The sequence below is a fragment of the Hoplias malabaricus genome, chromosome 12 (assembly GCF_029633855.1).
Source record: "Hoplias malabaricus isolate fHopMal1 chromosome 12, fHopMal1.hap1, whole genome shotgun sequence".
NCBI classification, from domain to species: domain Eukaryota; kingdom Metazoa; phylum Chordata; class Actinopteri; order Characiformes; family Erythrinidae; genus Hoplias; species Hoplias malabaricus.
Genome location: NC_089811.1, coordinates 19,101,653 through 19,120,011, shown reverse-complemented (window position 1 = coordinate 19,120,011; position 18,359 = coordinate 19,101,653). Strand labels below are relative to the sequence as shown.

Genomic DNA, 18,359 nt, shown 5'->3' with positions numbered 1-18,359 from the left:
GCGCTATATAAATAAATTTGATTTGATTTGATTTGATATCATTCTCTGCGGTCATCTTCCTCTTGTTCAAGTTTTGAACAATTATGAATGTTCTAGTATATAAAAAATATATATAATATTTTGCTGCGCCAAAGACATATAATCATTTAAAAAATATTAAAGACATGGCCTGCACATGTAGATAGTTAAATGGTGAAGGGCCATATAGTAGCTAAACTGATTTTCCATAACAAATATATGGGATAATATTTTGGATTTATTTTGAAATATACATTTTAAAAATATATTTTGTAGCTTCTCTTTGCATTGTTATATATATTTGCATTGCATTGTTATACAGGAATGGAAACCACACCCAAAAACTCAAATTATATACAGGATGATGTATTGAACATAGTGCTACAAACTCAATAGTGTTAGATTACCAATATCCTAATAGTATTTTTAAATAATAATAATAAGTAGTATATCTTATATAAGCACACACATGAATTGTGGGGACGTTATGGTCCATAGACTTCCATAAATTTTGTGTAGGCTTAAACTAACATTACACTAGCTTAAACTTTACCCTTACCCTGATCTTTCACTGACCTCAAAATATAAATTCAACTTAAAATTCAAGGAGAAGGAAGAGTAGTACCCACAATGTGAGTGTGTACACTGGCTTTGATCCCACAACATGACATATTCCTGGTAGACAGACACAAACACGCACACACTCACAATCAGACTGTATCATTTATGACACACAAAAGATTGACAGAGGTTGGTGATTTTTAATGCACAGTGACAAAAAAAAAAAAAAAAAAACAAGTATGATTGTGCCTTTAGAAACATAAACACTTCATTTCATAGTGGCTGTTGTGGTTTTATAATACATAGTAATAATATAAATATCCAAATCAGAATACATATCAATCTTCTATGCATATTTAAACCTTCACACAAGATTTTAAGTCCTTTAAAACTCAATTTTCAGAGTTATACAAAACAGAAAGAAAGAAAGAATAAAACTTTAAGTACTTCAGTATGTTTAACCCAACCATAAGAAAATTAGCTGACTACTGTTTCCTAAATTAATTTGAGGACATCATTATTTGTATTGTAGGTTGTACAAACAAAAACAATATAGCATAAAAAAATGTATAAAATCCCCAGAAATGCACAAGTCCTTTACCCAGCTGTCCATGTGATTCTGTGATATCAGATAGTAACAGCTCTTTATGTATAAAAATAGATTTTCTTTTTTTGTTTGTTTCTTAAAATACCCTTTATTATTTGAGGGTGGGCTCCACTCCTCCGATTTCTCTCCTTATAAAATGCCAAGCAGGAGTTAGCCTGCTACAACAGGTTAGCACCACTCCCCAACTTTCTAGAGTGGCCTCCCAGGCCTCCATTCTGTTTGCATATTCTGTGTTTTTTTCCCCTCCTACAACCTTTCAAATCGTCCAGTTAAAACAATAATTACAGGCCATACAGAAGCCAACAGATATGGTTGCTTTAGATGAACATGTAGAAAGCAACTGAGCAACTTGCTTGCAAAATCAAAAAAAGGGCAGCAACATTTGATTTAGCCTTAAAAACAACATGAGCCCGACAGATTCAAAAGGTAAGTACTGTAAGTCAAATCAACCGCAAGCTGAGTATTACACTGAAAATAGGGATAATCATTTAGACAAAAGACAATGCATCTTTTAACAAAAGAAAAGACAAAAAATATCTCCCAAAGAGGCAGCAGAATGAAAAGGAACGTATAGAGACAAAAATGCGGTGATGCTACGAGTAATAGCTGCAGACGTCTGCACAAGACCCTGTTTCCGTTCACATGATTCGGCTGCGTTTTTGTCTAGTAAAGTTGATATGGCACTATAAGATTAACCCCTCGTTGCATTAGTTCACTTCGTTTCCCAAGCAGATTCAGTAAGTTATGGGCAGATCCAGTGGGATTAAAAGCCAAACACTGGCCTGGATGCTCAGTCTGGACCTATCTTTTAAGTCTAGCTCAAGTGATGTGCCGTGCTTTGGTCACCAGATTACGCTGGAGATGCTGGTTTCCCGTGGTAGCAGCGGCAGCATGGCGTTGTTGTTTGCATGGGGCTCATCCAGGCTGTGCTGGCGCAAACCCTTGGGACCAGTGGGGGTGGGCCGCTGACCGTTGAGTAATGTGAGTGGCAGATTGCAGTAGGTGTGCTGCTGCGAGGAAGGGGGAAGAGTGGCGCCGGCGGTCAGTGGCATCTCATAGTCGTAGCTGCGGAAGTGTGCATGCTTCTGTCGGGCAAGTGAGTGTGACCGATAAGAGCTCCGCAGGGCCGTCCGCAGCTCTGGACGCGCTGGGGCCACAGCGGCTGTTGCCACAGAGATGGCAGAGACTGCTTGCAGGTCGGCAAAGGGACCAGGTTCTCCTGCGTCAGCGGCAGGGTTGGCAAGGGTCCGGCGCAGTGGTGGTCTGCGGCAGGGCATAGCATAACGCAGGCGCTTCCAGAAGTGCGAGCCAGGCTTGTTACTTGGGGGTCCGCCCCAGCGCACCACCGTTAGAGCTTTGATGGACTGCTTCAGCTCCTCCACCTCCTGGTAGTTGATGAGGCCCCGCAGTTCAGCACACTCGATCAAGATGACCTTGACCTCACCAGACGCCAGGGAGTTGCGGAGGCGTGACTCCATTTCAAAGATGCTCCACCCACGTCTCAACACGTAGCCAGGGGTCAGCACAATGATCAACCGCTTGCTCATCTCCACACACCGTGCCACATCCTCAATATAAGCTGCAGAGACACACACACAATTTGGGACACACACACACCAGTTCTTTTAACCCACTTCCATTTATTATTGAGTGACACAATCATCCGACGTCTGCTGTTGCCACAGACAGTTTAAAGCACAGTACAAACATTGATTTTAAATGATTAACATTGGAACCCTATAGCTGTTATATATCTTTGAAGTGTTTACTGTAAATATTAGAACATATCAGCTTTTTATAGCATTCAGCTATGAGAATTGGCAATTTTTCATGCAATATTCTACACAGTCCCTTTAAAATTGAGAGGCACACCAATCAATTATATTGATGATTCCTCTCTATGTTAGGGATGAGGGGTGCGGACTGACGGAGGGCGGACGCAAACGCTAATAACACAGACTTTATTCACAGGGAATTAACAAAACAAACACAACATGACTGGGGCATGAAGCGAGCATGAAACGGGCATGAAACGAGCAAGGGAATGAAACGAAACAAACCATACTGAGCACAATACAAAGAACATGAAGAACACTACAAAGAACAGAGCCAACAAAACAAGGAACAATTCAATGAACAACACGGCCAACGAAACAAGGAACAATGAACGACAACAGGAAGTGAGGGAAGGGGACTTAAATAACACAACAAACAAGAAACACCTGAAACGGATAACAAGGGAAAAGACGAGGAGGCGGAACAAAGGCGGGGCATGAACATAAACAAAACAAAGCCATGTGCTGAGAAAGGAAAACAGACTAAACGAGACGAGGGCGTGACACTCTATTTTACTCACAAATTTTACAATGGATTTTATTCTGAGAGTTTTTAAAGCACTTGTATTTAGCTGTCTCCCAAACTTTATACATAAATGTGTGTGTGTGTATTTCAGTACCATGAGAAGCTATTTTAGACAAAAAATTATGTGCCAAAATCCAACTCCAATAAACGTGCACACACATCACACAGGCCTATGGATGCTACAGATGACATTTGCTATGTTTCTGTTGTTTATATTTAAAATGAACTACTATGGCGGAAACCCATTCAATCACCTAAACTGTTAGATTCAAATAGCATCACCAACAAACACACTTTTGTGTTAATTCCATACTCTCCTTTTAGAAAGAATATGCATTAAAAATCCAACTACTTAAATGGACACAAAAATTAAATTAAATTACTACACCTCTGTAGTAAATCCCTATTTCTACCTTATTACTGTAGCTCTGTTACACCATTTGCCCAAAACATGTATGGCTTCTTTCCTGCCTATTTGTCTGCAAGACAAAACAAGTTGTTAAAACCATTTCTTGATTTTGAGGTCTGTGTTGAATTCAGATGTGTGTAATCCATTCAGGTTCCACATGACAAGGAAGTGTATAAAGATAAGTAACCGCTTATCCAGTTCAGAGTCGTGGTAGGTCCAGAGCCTACCTGGAATCACTGGGCGCAAGGCAGTAACACACCCTGGAGGGGCCTTCGCAGGGTGACAAACACTTACACATTCATACACACACCTACAAACATCTGTTTTTGGACCATGGGAGGAAAGCGCAGCACCCGGAGGAAACCCACAAGGCCATGGGAAGGACACACCAAACACCTTACAGACAGCCTCCCAGAGTGGGTATCTAACCCACAACCCCAGGAACCTGGAGCTGTGCGACAGCGACACTACCACCATGCAGCCCTAAATTAGGACATCTGACATACAAAGCTTGAGAAGAGTTTTAATCATACAACAACTGGAGCTAACTAGTATTTTGGTAGTTGACTAATCTGTCTATTATTGTTTTATTTTTTATATTGGTCTATTAGTCAACGAAATGAAGTTGTAATGAAGATTAAACAAAAATATGTAAGGTAGAATGAGGACTGCACCATTTAAGGTGGAATGGGGCAGTGAATTTGTAATTCTGGCTAAAATGCATGCTTTGTGCATGAGATGTTTGTTATTAAAATGAAAGGAATTGACTTAACCAGCACATTTCACCTGATCCAAATTCAAATGCCGCTTGATACACAAATGTGGCCAGCAGGCGAACTGTTGTTTTAGGACATGTGGGGCCAACTTAAATGGAGACACATTTGCGCATCGTTTAATGTGGATGTCCGAACAAAAAGCCACCCAATCCGCTGAATTCAGCTTCATATCACAGACCGTTAGGAACGCTTTTGAAAGTGCCCTAAATTAACAACGTTAAAGTCCAGTAGAACTTCCCTAATTTTGCTGCAGAATAGGGTTGTCAACTAAAATACTTTAAAATCATCCTGTATTTGGACACTAAAAGCTGTGTTGCGTATTGGACTGATACGGGACGCATTGTGTTCCGTATTGTTGAGATTGGATTAAGACGGGTGACTTGTTTCAGACAGATGCTCTCCCTCAGCCGGAGTGAGGAGCAGATAAACAGAAATGGCTCCTAAACAGAAAATGCGCTGTCAATCATTACAGCAGCCAGTGGAGTCACAGTCTACAGGGGGTTGTTTTGCTGCGGCCCGGATAGTCCTGAGACACTGGGTGGCTTGTTCGCCTGCTGGCCACATTTGTGGATCAGGCTGCATTTGTATTTGGATCGGGTGAAATGCGAAAGGAAAGTCTCAAAATCCAAAAACCTGCGAGAGGAAATGAACAAATGCACGTCACGGAAAACACACGAGTGACTTGATCCACAAATGCAGATTCTACAATTTCCAAATACATTTTTAATTCGAGACTTCGACTTTACAATTATATGCAATGTAAATTTAAACAAATGTATTTATTTTTGCATAAAATTATATATCAATGAAAACTAAAAACATATATTTATGAATTTAACTGTATTTGTGCCGTGATACACAGATTGGGATGTATCCATTTATGAACAGTGAAACAAATTTGTGACTTGTGTTCAATTTGTGGATTACCATTTACGCATTTGTAAAGTATCTCCATACCAAAGCAACCACAGGATCTAAGAAGGAAAACACTATGCTTTGAATTCAGAAAGTTCTACTGGAGGACCAAACCTGACTAACTAACTAACTAACTAAATAAATAAATGTGGAATAAAATTAATTATTTAATATGGGATATAAAATAAAAAACAAATACATTTTGTGCATTTATTTCTCAATATATATGTTTCTGTATTATTTGCTATTATTTATTAATTATTAAAAAAAATTATGTGCACAAAATTACATTGCAAGACATGTACAGTTGATCTACGGCAGCGAGCATCCATCGACCAATAAGAATGTTTAGACTCCGTGACATCATTAATGGACAGCCCCCTTATTATGATATAAGAGGAAGAAAAAAGGGGGGAAATCTGGAAATATATTAATGTAAAAAATAATAGAAATAAATGAATAAATTATTTAAATTAATACATGAAGATGATCAAAAATAAAAGAATAAAAATAAAGAACACATACAGTATATATATAAAAAAATAGTCAGGAGGGAGACAGCGAGAAAGAAAGTCACATGCAGGTAAACAGACATTTTAATTTATATAAGGTTTTATTTATTATTTTCACCGGGTTTTAAAATGTATTTTTAGATTTAGTATAATTATTATGCAAACAATAAAACGGTGAAACTAAATAAAACCAAAAAGCATGAAAATAAGCCTAATGGTTATTTTGGAGCATTCTTTGATCAGACAAAATTTAACATTGTGTTATTAATATTAATATTGGTATTAGTTATTTTGACATGGATCTGTCCAGAATAACCACAATGATTACACAGTGTCACTGTGAAAGTAGTGTGTTAATATAGGGCTGGGTGAGGGTGCAGGTGTAGGAAATGTCAGAATATAATGGAAAGAATGGTAACTTTATTTGTTAAACCACTCCTTTTATTTAAATCTTTAAATATTTCTTAAATTGCATCAGTGGTAATAAAGCTGGCACAAGTCCATAACATTTCACTTTTATCAGCTCTTATGTTTTTACAAATAATACAATGGATGTAAACATAAGGAGACTAAAAGGACAAAAGACATACTTTTAAGGACAAACCATGCAAGCACACTTAAAGACACAACAATCACTGTGACGTAAATAGTGAATCAGATTGTCCTAATGTCTGTGTGCATGTGTGTGTTCAGGTGAGTTAAAAGGAAACTGTACCTCTAAGAAGCTGTGTGTCATCCTGGTAATGCTCACTGCTGAGACCTAGACATAAACATTCAGCTTTTCAGACAACAATATGAACACACACACACACACACACACACGAGACAAGCATATGATACACATAAAACACACAGAGCCTACAAATATTTCAGTGACTGATGTGACATATTGAAAATCATATTTAGCTTTTTTGTCACACATTCATAAGTGGTATATTAAAATGAACTATCCCAAAGGAGGATAAAGCAGAAAAACAAAAACAAGTAGGTTTCCCTCTCAATGGGTTAAAAACATACCGCTTAGCCTTTCAGTTTTATCATTTTCCTTTTCATTCTCTATCACAAAGATTAGGATCCACTGGCTTTCAGTGATTACCACAGTAATAGTCAACAATATCTCAATTTACTCCACGATGTAAATGGAGTAATTCAGCACTTGCTGCTGAACTTTCTTGCACTTTCTCATTGCTTGCGTTAAATGTGTTGCCTGTAGCCTAACAGCTTCAGACAAGTCAGTTTGGGAAGGAATATTAAGCTTCTTAACTAATAATAAAAAATACAATAAATTACTTTGGTATGAGCCCTAAAGCTGTCAGAAGGTATACCGAGATGAGTGCCTATTTTAGGAACACAACACTATGCCAGTGTGTCCTTGGCAAGACTCCTAATACTGCATTACTAATGCTCCTGTTATTGCACCTACCTAGGCAATAACCACAAGAACCAATGTTTCTGCTAAAGGCATATCTGGATAGGCTTAAATTTCCATCGGTTCCTGGTGTGATTCTTTTACAGGGGTCCTGTAATTTTATTTCTGTTCAAATCGACCATATCTGTGATTTTCCCCTGTATCCTCAGATAAATTTACAGGCTGAATTACCTGTTGTTTTTCATTGAGCTCAGTGGTTGTTTGATAATATTAACCCTGTCTGGATGCAAATCTCTGTGTTTTAACAGGCAGATCTTGTCTTGCTTTGGATAAAATAGGCACTTTTTTTGGCACTGCAGCTTCTGAGTGCGTTTCCATAGATACTCTCAAAAAAAAAAATTCAGAGCAGTGAAACAATATGAAAATGGAAGAATTACTGAATCAGTTACTTGATGTAGGTGTTAATAGTTCTCCGGACTTCACCTGGGAGAGCTTTACAGGAAAAAGGGGGAAAAATATGAGAAAAAGGAGAAAGTGCAGGCTGATAAAAGTGAATAGAATGGCAGCTACATGTATACAGTTTACTTTTATTTTCTGATTTGCACATTTTAATTTAATGTTGTGTTTTAGTAGTATATCTTGTGACAGTGAGATATAATTTGGGAATTAGAAACTCACGCGTCCTTGAGTTATATCACAGGGGTGGCATGAAATATTTTTATTACAGATGGCCCCCTGAAATTTTTAATCCAATCTGAATGGGTCTTAAGAAGCATAAATCCATAAAGTCTTTTTACTTGTGTGAAATAATCCTCAAGTAAAAGACAAAGATCAAGTTTTCCAAATTAAACACCTTTAGTGAAACTTTCATCATATGTTTATAATTTTTTCTAGGTGCCTTGCTTTATTTTTTGATGTAGTATTGGTTTATAACAAATTAAATTTCACAAAGTCAGTGGATTTACTGAAAATTGTCATGATGATTTTTGCAGAGGCGTAACAAAATGTGGTTAATGGGGATGATTTTACTGACTTTCACTAAATCTTGGCAAATTTTCCAACAAAGCAGGAAGGAGGAAAACGTAATTTTATACAGTGTTTCTGTGGTCACGTAAGCTAATATTTCAGCTTTTTGTTTTTGTTGTTATTATTTTAAATACATATTTGCAAACATACTTTGTTTTAAATATTAAGTAAGCTAGCATGTATTGATTTTCTTATTTAGGAGACTGTGAACTATAATAGCAGCATTTTTCACCTGAAACCTGCTTTTGCTAATATTTTATTTATTGTTTTTTGTGAACAAAATGGAAGTGTTATTGAGTTGATTATTATTCAGCTGGTGTTGCTACAATGACCAATTGATACGTTAATGTGTGTTGTGCTGGTACAAGTGGATCAGGCAGAGCAGTGCTGCTGGAGTTTTTAAACACTCCACTCACTGTCCACTCTGTTAGACACACCTACCTTGTTGGTCCACCTTGTATATGTAAAGTCAGAGACAGTAGCTCATCTGTTGCTACACAGTTTGTGTTGGTCATCCTCTAGTTCTTCGTCAGTGACACAGGACGCTGCCCACAGGACGCTGTTGGCTGTGTATTTTTGGTTGGTGGACTATTCTCAGGTCAGTGTCAGTGCAATGCTGAAAATGATCCACCATACAAATCATTCCTGCTCTGTGGGTGTCCTGTGGGGGTCCTGACCATTGAAGGACAGGGTGAAAAGGGGAAAATAAAGTATACAGAGCAACAAATGAACTATAGTCTGTAATTAGAAAACTACAAAGTGTTCCTGTATGTTCAGTGGAACTCAGAGAATGGACAGTGAGTGTAGAAATACGGGGGTGGTCATAATGTTATGGTTGATCGGTGTATACTGATGTCAAGTTAATTTGCATAGACAAGGCATCCTGTAAGATGCCTAGACTAGCCTGGGTTTAGATTAGCTTGATATGTATATGATGTAGTAGGGACCTGGCAAGTGAATGCATTCACACTCTGGATTGGAATTCTGTGAAGCTGCTTTGTGACAACATCAGTTGTGAAAAGCGCTATATAAATAAATTTGATTTGATTTGATTTGATTGGTCAACTCCATCAACCACAGCAATGTGTCAGATTTTTAAATGTATTCATGTATTCATTTTTGACTCACTCTTCATCTGCTACGAAGTGTTAGGCTTCTAGATGCAATAAACAGGGACACAGATATACACAGGACAGACAGACAGACAGACACAAACACATATACACACATGCACAAGCTGTACATACTGCTGGTGGGGATGAGGTCCCGGTCTGGAATGAAGAGTTTGTAGCCGTAGTGTTTCTCCAAAACATCAGGAAGAATCTCCAGGGCGAAACGTTCCTCCTCCTGCAGCTCCTGTCCCCACTGATCCAGCTCCACTTTACTGTAGGACAGGTACGCATCATACTCCTTATGATCTGACAGAAACAGAAAGAGAGCGTGTCCTATATCAATAAAAGGCCAAAGACAATTCATTATATACTGCAAAATAAGTGAAAAAATAAAAGAAACAAAAAAGACATATGAGATTTGATTCTGACAGATTCTCACAGAGCAGACATCACATAGACACAGCCAGTTTAGAGTATCACCCTGTTTAATACAGCCACTGTGCTGCTGTACATCTCTACAAATCTCAAGTTATTGTATCGCAACCCAAGCAACACAAACTCTGAATGTTAACTACATTATAAAATGAAATATAATGCAAAATAAATATAATGTTGGCCCATTTAGGAGCAGAGTCAGTATTATTTTCTTAAACGATAAGAAAATAACAATTTTATTATTATTTGTTTTAATGATGTTTTAATGCAATATTTCTCTTTTCTTCATAAGCATAAAACATACTAGTACAACACTAATGTATCTGTAGGTAGCTAGTTAATTTCCAATTTAAATGGTGGACCAATTACATTTTAGCACCTAATTTAGCATCCAATATATTGGATGGAGCTGGAAGCTTGTGGGACTGGAATCACTGAAAAGTTTGTGTGAGTGTGTGTGTGTATGGAGGGTTTTTGGTGACAATATTATATATTTAAAAGAAGAAATTATTGATTCAAAGGAGAATGAACTGAACGTGTGTGATCAATTTGCCTTGCCTTATTATGCAATCTAGCAAATCAATATGACGGGATCAGAGTTAGGCCACTGACGGATGATGGATGATGCTCTCAGATTTAATTTTTTCATAGTGCAAGGCTGTAAGGTGCATGAAATAAATATATAAATAGTTAAATATTTAATTTAATTATTTAAATAATACAATTAAAATGTTAAAAATGTTATTTTAAACATTAAAATAACAATTAAATAAATCACATACCATTATTTGAGCTTTTATTCCAAAATTGTATTATTAAATTAAACAATAAATTAACTATTTTAAGTAATTATTTCTTTATTCATTTAATTAAATAATATTGTCACAAAAAAAACAACAAACCTCCAAATATGTGTGTATATATGTAATGTATGTATCCCATTTTTAGGTGGAGATTTTAACCACTACACCATGTGACCCAGCTTTTCACAAGGGGGCATCGTGTACATGTTCATTTTGTATTTATGTCCCTGTTAAAATTCTGTTATTTTATTATAATTTGCCCGTGATCCATTTATTTTTGCTAGCCCCTCATCCAAGGGTCATGGCACAGGGTTTGAAAAACCCTGCTCTAGAACATCCATAGCAGATTTGTGCTCATATCACAAGGAGTTCAATGTACTAAGTGGGGAAGGCTCTACTTTCTTGTACATTGAGCAGGTATTAGAAATCCAGTCCAGTTTGTCTCCCAAGGAAGCAAACACCCATGTATTTATTAATGAGTTCAATTTATTCCTTGTGTTTGGTCTTTTGGTGTAATTTAATATGGTTTTTGATGGTTTAGGTGACTTTTAAATGGCTGAGAATTTTGTCTATTTTCAAACATAGAAAAGACCTAATTTGAAACACATAAATTTGCATTAGATCAAATGGATATTTCTCATATATTACCTGATTTCCTACACTTTTTAAAGAGATTGCAACAATATAAAATCTTTAGAACACTAAACTCAAAATAGAATATTAGAGTTCCACTGCACTTAAATATCCAAAACAGATTTCTATTTCAAGCCAAAATAATGGCTGAAACATTGATGTCTAAAATAGAAGTTACAGGTAAACTTAAAGGACAAAATGTAAACAATCTTCTGTTGCTTTATTTCTTTCTGGGTGTTACGCAAAAATTCTCCATTGGGGGTCGGTGTTAAGTCACTGAAAACTGTGTGACCCATGTTATTTACCTCCATCAGTATCCTCTCCTCCAAAGTGATGCCTGTAGCAGAGCAGGAGCTCAATCCTGTAGCATTTATACACACACAGCAGCAGAACCAGCAGCAGCAGGATTGCCCCCAGCCCCCCAGCCAGCTCCATTGTGTACATCAGCTCAACTGAGTGGGGGAACAGAAAGTAAATGTGGTGAGATTCCTAAGCTACAGCAAAAATAACATTTCTTATAACTTGACGCACATGGATTTTTCACTGCATATTTGTGAAAAATAACATTTTAACACAACAACGTACATATACAGTGATGTGCAATCAGAACCTGCCTTATCTAAACCATATTGGCTAATGTTTGTTTGAAATCAAGGGTATTAATTTGTAGGTTGTCCTTCTTAACTGCAATAATATTCTCTAATCTGTTAGAAAACCTATGGATATATTTATATTAAGATTTGTTGGCATCCGGTCATTGGAACATTAATGAGGTCAGTTACTGATGTTGGATTATTAGTTCTGCATTAAAATTGACACTCCAACTTGTCCCAAATATACTCGAGCAATGCGGCATCCAGAGAACACAGTTCCTCTACTCCCTCAGTGCCTCTCCCAATGTTGGGGTTTTTCTATAACTATTAATAGGCATATAGACAATGGCTGACATTAAACACTGTGATAATGTTAAGCTCATTTGCAGCTGCTCCTGAGCATCCCATTTTATTGCTTGATTTTCTATGGAGATTATATAAGATGTGCATACACAGCTATAAATCTGGGTCCATACAGGGTGCACATAAAGTAACTGAATTCAGTATATGTAATATGTGTCATATCAATATTTGGGCATACACTACATAATTTACATTCAAATAGCCATTAAGGACAAATAATTTATTTTTCAGGAGATATTTTTGAGGAGATTTGGTACAAGATAATTAAAACAAATTAAACAAAAGCATGCAAAAAACAGCAGTTTCCAAAACCTAAAAATTATGGGAATATAACTGTGTAAGGCAAGGCATACTATCAAAACTGTCACCACAAGATAAACATAACCTTCATGTTTGAGAGCAAATAATATTTCAAATAATATTAATAATGACAAAAAATTATATTAATAGAATTCACAGGTGTGATTTTTTTCTGATTTCATAGAAAAAACCTCTACCTTAAAAGAAATCTACCTTAAAAGATTGGAAGCTGTAAACAATACGAAGTGAACAGACTACATATGGATAAGCCTAATATTAAGTATTCATAATGTGTTTAGGCTTCAGTGTAATTATCCTTCTCATTTGTTTTAGATCTTTATTTTCTAAAAAATAAATTGTATTTAATTTGTATTTAATGGGTGAAAACACTAAATAGAGAAATGCTAGGCTTTGGCTGTTCATACTGAAGTACAAACAGTTTTTCCTAAATATATAATTTATTCAGGAATATATCATTATGTATACATTAATATTCACTGAGTGTATTTCCAATACATCGCAATATCAGTAGCCAGTATTGAAATATTTAATACATATTTTAATGCAGTTACATAATTATTTGGGGATGAAAATGCACTGTTCATAAATATGTGATTGGTGCTACTATAAAGCAAAACCACATGGTTTCACACCCATCTTTTTTGCTTGGATTTATGCATGCATTTTGTATATACACAATAGATATGTCCACAAGTTAAAGATACTCCATATGTAAGATTTGTTAGGATTTGACAATTCTCCACAATGTCTGCATTGCAGCAGGTCTGATGGACATGAAGGTACAGGACTCGGCAGCACTGCTTAGAGGATGGGAAACATTTCAGTGCCTTTAGATGTAGGAAATGGGAATGTGTATATTTTGATGAGGGGAAAGAGATGGGCGGTGTTAGAGTGTGTGTGTGTGAGCGTGCATGCCTATCTGCATGTTTGGAGACAAGTTGAGAGAGAAGTATTTCTGATCTCTTGATGCTGTCTCTTCCTCTGAACTACCATATGAAGTGGAGATGAGACGCCTTCAAAGCTGTTTGTTTTAAAAGGGAACTTTAGATGCTAATGTATGCCCGAAAGAGCCCCGGAGGAAAGAGAGAAGGATATCTACTTCTGTTTATTTATCGCTGGAATACTGCATTTGAGTGTGTATACATGTGGTGTGTGTGTGTTTGTAAATACCTCATTTGCTGATCAGGATGCTGGCCTGTCACCGTTCATTCCCTTTTCATGCTGTATCCCTCCAGAGAACATAGTTCCACTGATCCACAGCCCAATGATGGGATTTTAACCCTTTGGTGGACTCTTTAAATATGGTGAACCAGAGCAGCCCATGCCACTTGCTTATTTGCATATTATCACTGCAGTACTGTGAATGTGTGTGTTCGCCTTTGTGTGTGTGTGTGTATAAATACCCCGTTTACTGATCTGGATGCTGGCCTGTCGCCGTCCATTCCCGTTCTCTGCGTAACAAGAATAATTACCAAGGTCTCCCTCTTCTAACGAGTCTATGGTCAAAGTGATGGACATTTCCTGCTCTCCCAAGTGTTCTCTGATGGTTCTGTCAACAACAACAACAAAAGCATTACTTTGGCTGGTCAGTCTGGATGTGAAGGAGTGTAGACATTTTTGTGTGTTGGAGACATGCTGGAAAAGCTTAAAAGAGCAGGACCTTAACTACGAAAATGTAGCAAACAATATTAATTAAAGTAATATTTTGTTATTTTTCTACAGATTGAAACTCATGATTGGCTTTAAAAGATCTGAATGGACCATTTTATGCTCCACACAGTGGCTTCCCAACATTATAAAAATAGGTTTGTGCACATTCCAGGCTACTGCATGTCAGCTGTTTCAATCTGTGAAGAAGAGTCATTGGATAAATTGATTGATACTTATGAAAGACTATTATTAACAACCTTTTTTAACCACCTAAAATTAAACACATTTTGAATGGAAAGTAAAAGGCTTCAGTGAGGCATGGAACAAAGTCAAATTACATTTAGAAACTGTAATGTGCAGCTAATGCTGTGACGCAATATTCTGCAACATCTTATGGAAAGGTCTGATAAAGGAAAAAAGCAGGATGCATGCAATCTTGTAAACTTACATGAGAATATTTTACTATTCCATGCTCATTTGAAAGTTATGTCATTGCTTTCTCCCCCCCTCCACCTCTCTCTGTGTGTGTGTGTGTCTATGTGTGTGTGTGCACATGTGTGTATATGTATGTATGTATATATATATATAATATTAAAGAGAAAACATCAGCTCATTTGTATCATTAGCATTATGCATAGCACAAAATTAATGAAAACTAAACCAATATGAGAAACACAATCATGTTGTTGTCATTAGTCATCCACCCTACAGCCCAGATTACTTTGATTGTTTTAACCCTTTCCTAAGATTGTAGAAAGATCTCTCTGGAAAGTGATTTTTTAATGAAGTTGCTAAATGATTATGCTAGATGTAACAAATGTGTACAAGTTAAGGAACACACACACACACATCCACAGATTTTCACAGTTCAGTAAAAACCTGCCACCCAAAGAGTAATACAATCACTATAATGAGTGTGATAATTACCATTACTGTGTATGGCAATTACATTGTATGATCTATCAAAGCATATGACCAGTAAGCCCTTTATAGAAAAAAAACAAACATTTTTTTTCCTTTTTTTCATAGTCAGCATTGATTGCTATTGTAGGGGTCAACAGTAATGATTCTTAAAGCATAAACGTATATAGTTATAGGTTTAAGAGCAGCCTGAGGTGTGTATCTATACGTTCATTCATTTTCTGTAACCACTTATCCAGTTCAGGGTCGCGATGGGTCCGGAGCCTACCCGGAATAACAGGGCGACACACTCTCACATTTACTCACACACTTACAACTATGGACCCTTTTGAGTTGTCAATCCACCTGCCAATGCGTGACACTACCTGCTGCGCCACTGTGCCTGTACCTATACATCACATACCTATAATGCAGGACAGAATGCAGCATTGCTTCAACAATCTTTTTCCTCTTGTGCATTGGGAAACACATTTTGTTTGGAGCCTTTGCCTCAGTTTACTTGTGAGTTTGTTAATGCAGTATTTAAAAGCACATTTGTTTAGCCTATGCTTATGTATTATATATACAGACCCTTATAATGCCCTTTCAGGGTTGTCATTTTAAAAATGTTATAGTCAATGTTAAATGCTCTGGAAACAGCATATATTTTGCCTTTTTCCTACATTTAAGACTAGTTTATGGCTGTATAATGCCAATTGCAAGGCATTAAAAGAATACTGAATAGTACATTTACAACTCCAACAGCTATAAACTCAGCCAAGCTGTACAGACTGGCATTATCAACATATAAATGTACTTTGAAATCAGCAATTAAAGTGGCAGTGATTTGATATTAAATAATACTTGACTGAGGATCAAACCTTAGCTACAGGATACTAAATCTGGTTTACTTTTCCCCAGGTTCACACATTTCTAAGTTCCTAACAGATCATTTCTAACGTAGCTGGTAGTGCTGTGCTCATTGTCAATTAGATGTAGACTTTTTCAAATGAAGAAATAATTAAAAACAGTGTCAAGGATTTAAGAGTGACTGCACAGAGTCTCTTTATATTCATGGCAGTGAGAAAATGGTTTAAACAAATGTCTATTAGAAGTGATTTTGCACTAAATTTCAAATGAACCAAAATAATTTTTAAACGTTTTTAAAAGGTTAGGGTTTTCTCTTTCTCTCTTTTAAACACTTGTGTTACAATGTAACATGCACTTAAAGTCTCCACATCACTGAATAATTTGATTATGGAACCTTGTAAAATGCTGATGTGGCTGCTACATAATTAATGGCAAATGTATTCATTTGTGTTATTAATCTAATTTTACACCCACAATTCCCTACATTAACTGAACACAATCAATGCTGAATTGATTGTGTTTCTGCTGAGGAAAACCTCTTTACAAGTTATTAATTATTGTTTGTTTTGGTTACTGCCACCCAGGTTAGATGTTGAAGCAGATTCACAAAGCATGCAGCTCTGTCAGTTGGTTGAAGTTGAAAATGCACTGGTCCTGACTAATGATGGCTGGCCTCCTATAATATAGTAGTTACTATCTTGCATTATAGTGGCCAGAAAAGTCACCACCATCACCATCCTTTAAAAACATTTCTATACCCATACAAGTTAAAACAGATGAGACCAGTGTGAGCAGCTTTAAAACATTCCCTAATGAAGGACACAGATTTGCTAAGATGACTTGGTGTTTCTGATAAAATCTTTTGTTTATTTGTTTAAAAATATTTATGTTATATATATTTATGTTCTCCTCATATTTCATTTTCTTGAAGGATGTCTCCCAAATGGTTAAAGAAAGTTCAAGAAACTATATTACATATTCAATTAAATGGAAAACACTCTTCATTAAAAATAAGTTGTTTAAAGAAGAATTTCAAAATTTCAAACTCATTAACATATAAACAAAAAAAGGAATTTAGCAATTACAACTGTTAAATCAGCCGTACTTTACAGAGGAAACTTTAGGCGGAGCCACTACAGCGTCTGTTGTTAGTTCAGCCATATTTGTGGTGTTCCGAAAATCAAGTGGGCTTTATAGACAATTGGTTACGTTTTGAGGGCAAGCCTGGTCTTATAGGTAGGGATGGTATCCACCCCACGCGGGAGGGTGCTGCCTTACTTTCTTGCAGTATAGCACATAGTCTTTTAGTTAGTCAGCAGAGTAGTGTAGATAGCTGCTGACAATCCAGAGCCGAGACCAGGCCGCAGACAGACAGGCTAAACCGACCGTCTGCGAACTGTCTTGAGGCGTCACCCAGGTTCAACTGTATTGAGACTGTGTCTTTCCCCCGAACTAAATGTAAAAGTAGAAAAACAAAATCAGCCTGTTTCAGCAACCTAATCAATATTAAATCATACACAACACCTAGCAGCAACACCTCAGAACTAAAATTTGGGTTACTCAACATAAGATCGCTAAACTCAAAAGCACTCATCGTAAATGATATTATAAGTGATCATAAATTCAATGTTTTCTGTCTCACGGAAACGTGGGTTAAACCAAATGAATATTTAGCACTAAATGAAGCCACCCCCCTAGGCTATAATTATGCACATAGCCCAAGAATATCAGGCAAAGGAGGTGGAGTATGTGTAATTTACCAAAATACCCTAGAAATTAATATTAAACAATGTGACACCTTTTCTTCTTTTGAGGTTCTCTCCACTATTATTACAAATCCGGTCACAAAAAAGGACGCATTTTTATTATGCAACATTTACAGACCACCAGGGCCTTACTTAGAATTTCTGAAAGAATTCAGCGATTTTGCTACAAACCTAGCGGTGTGCAATCATAAAGTTATAATTGTAGGAGATTTCAATATCCATTTCGAGAAGGAAAGTGACCCACTAAAAAAGGCATTTACCTCAATCTTAGACTCTATTGGTATTACTCAAAATGTAACAGGGCCTACACACTACTGCAGCCACACTTTAGACTTAGTTCTGACACTAGGTCTTAACAT

General features: G+C 36.7%; 1 protein-coding gene across 4 annotated transcripts in view; it reads right to left on the bottom strand.

Moving 5' to 3' along the window:
* Positions 1 to 778: 778 nt before the first annotated feature.
* il1rapl1a (interleukin 1 receptor accessory protein-like 1a) overlaps positions 779 to 18,359 on the bottom strand; it is a 234,232-nt gene continuing 216,651 nt past the window's right edge. For 2 of the 4 annotated variants that reach the window (XM_066641201.1, XM_066641204.1), the window contains 5 exons: positions 14,218 to 14,363; positions 11,843 to 11,989; positions 9,802 to 9,972; positions 6,875 to 6,937; positions 779 to 2,765 (listed from right to left, as the gene is read on the bottom strand). In XM_066641201.1, the coding sequence (XP_066497298.1) occupies positions 2,029 to 2,765; positions 6,875 to 6,937; positions 9,802 to 9,972; positions 11,843 to 11,989; positions 14,218 to 14,363 (1,264 nt within the window). In that variant the 3' untranslated portion in view covers positions 779 to 2,028. The remainder of the gene's footprint in view (positions 2,766 to 6,874; positions 6,938 to 9,801; positions 9,973 to 11,842; positions 11,990 to 14,217; positions 14,364 to 18,359) is intronic. The other 2 variants (XM_066641202.1, XM_066641203.1) reach the window with 2 other exon arrangements.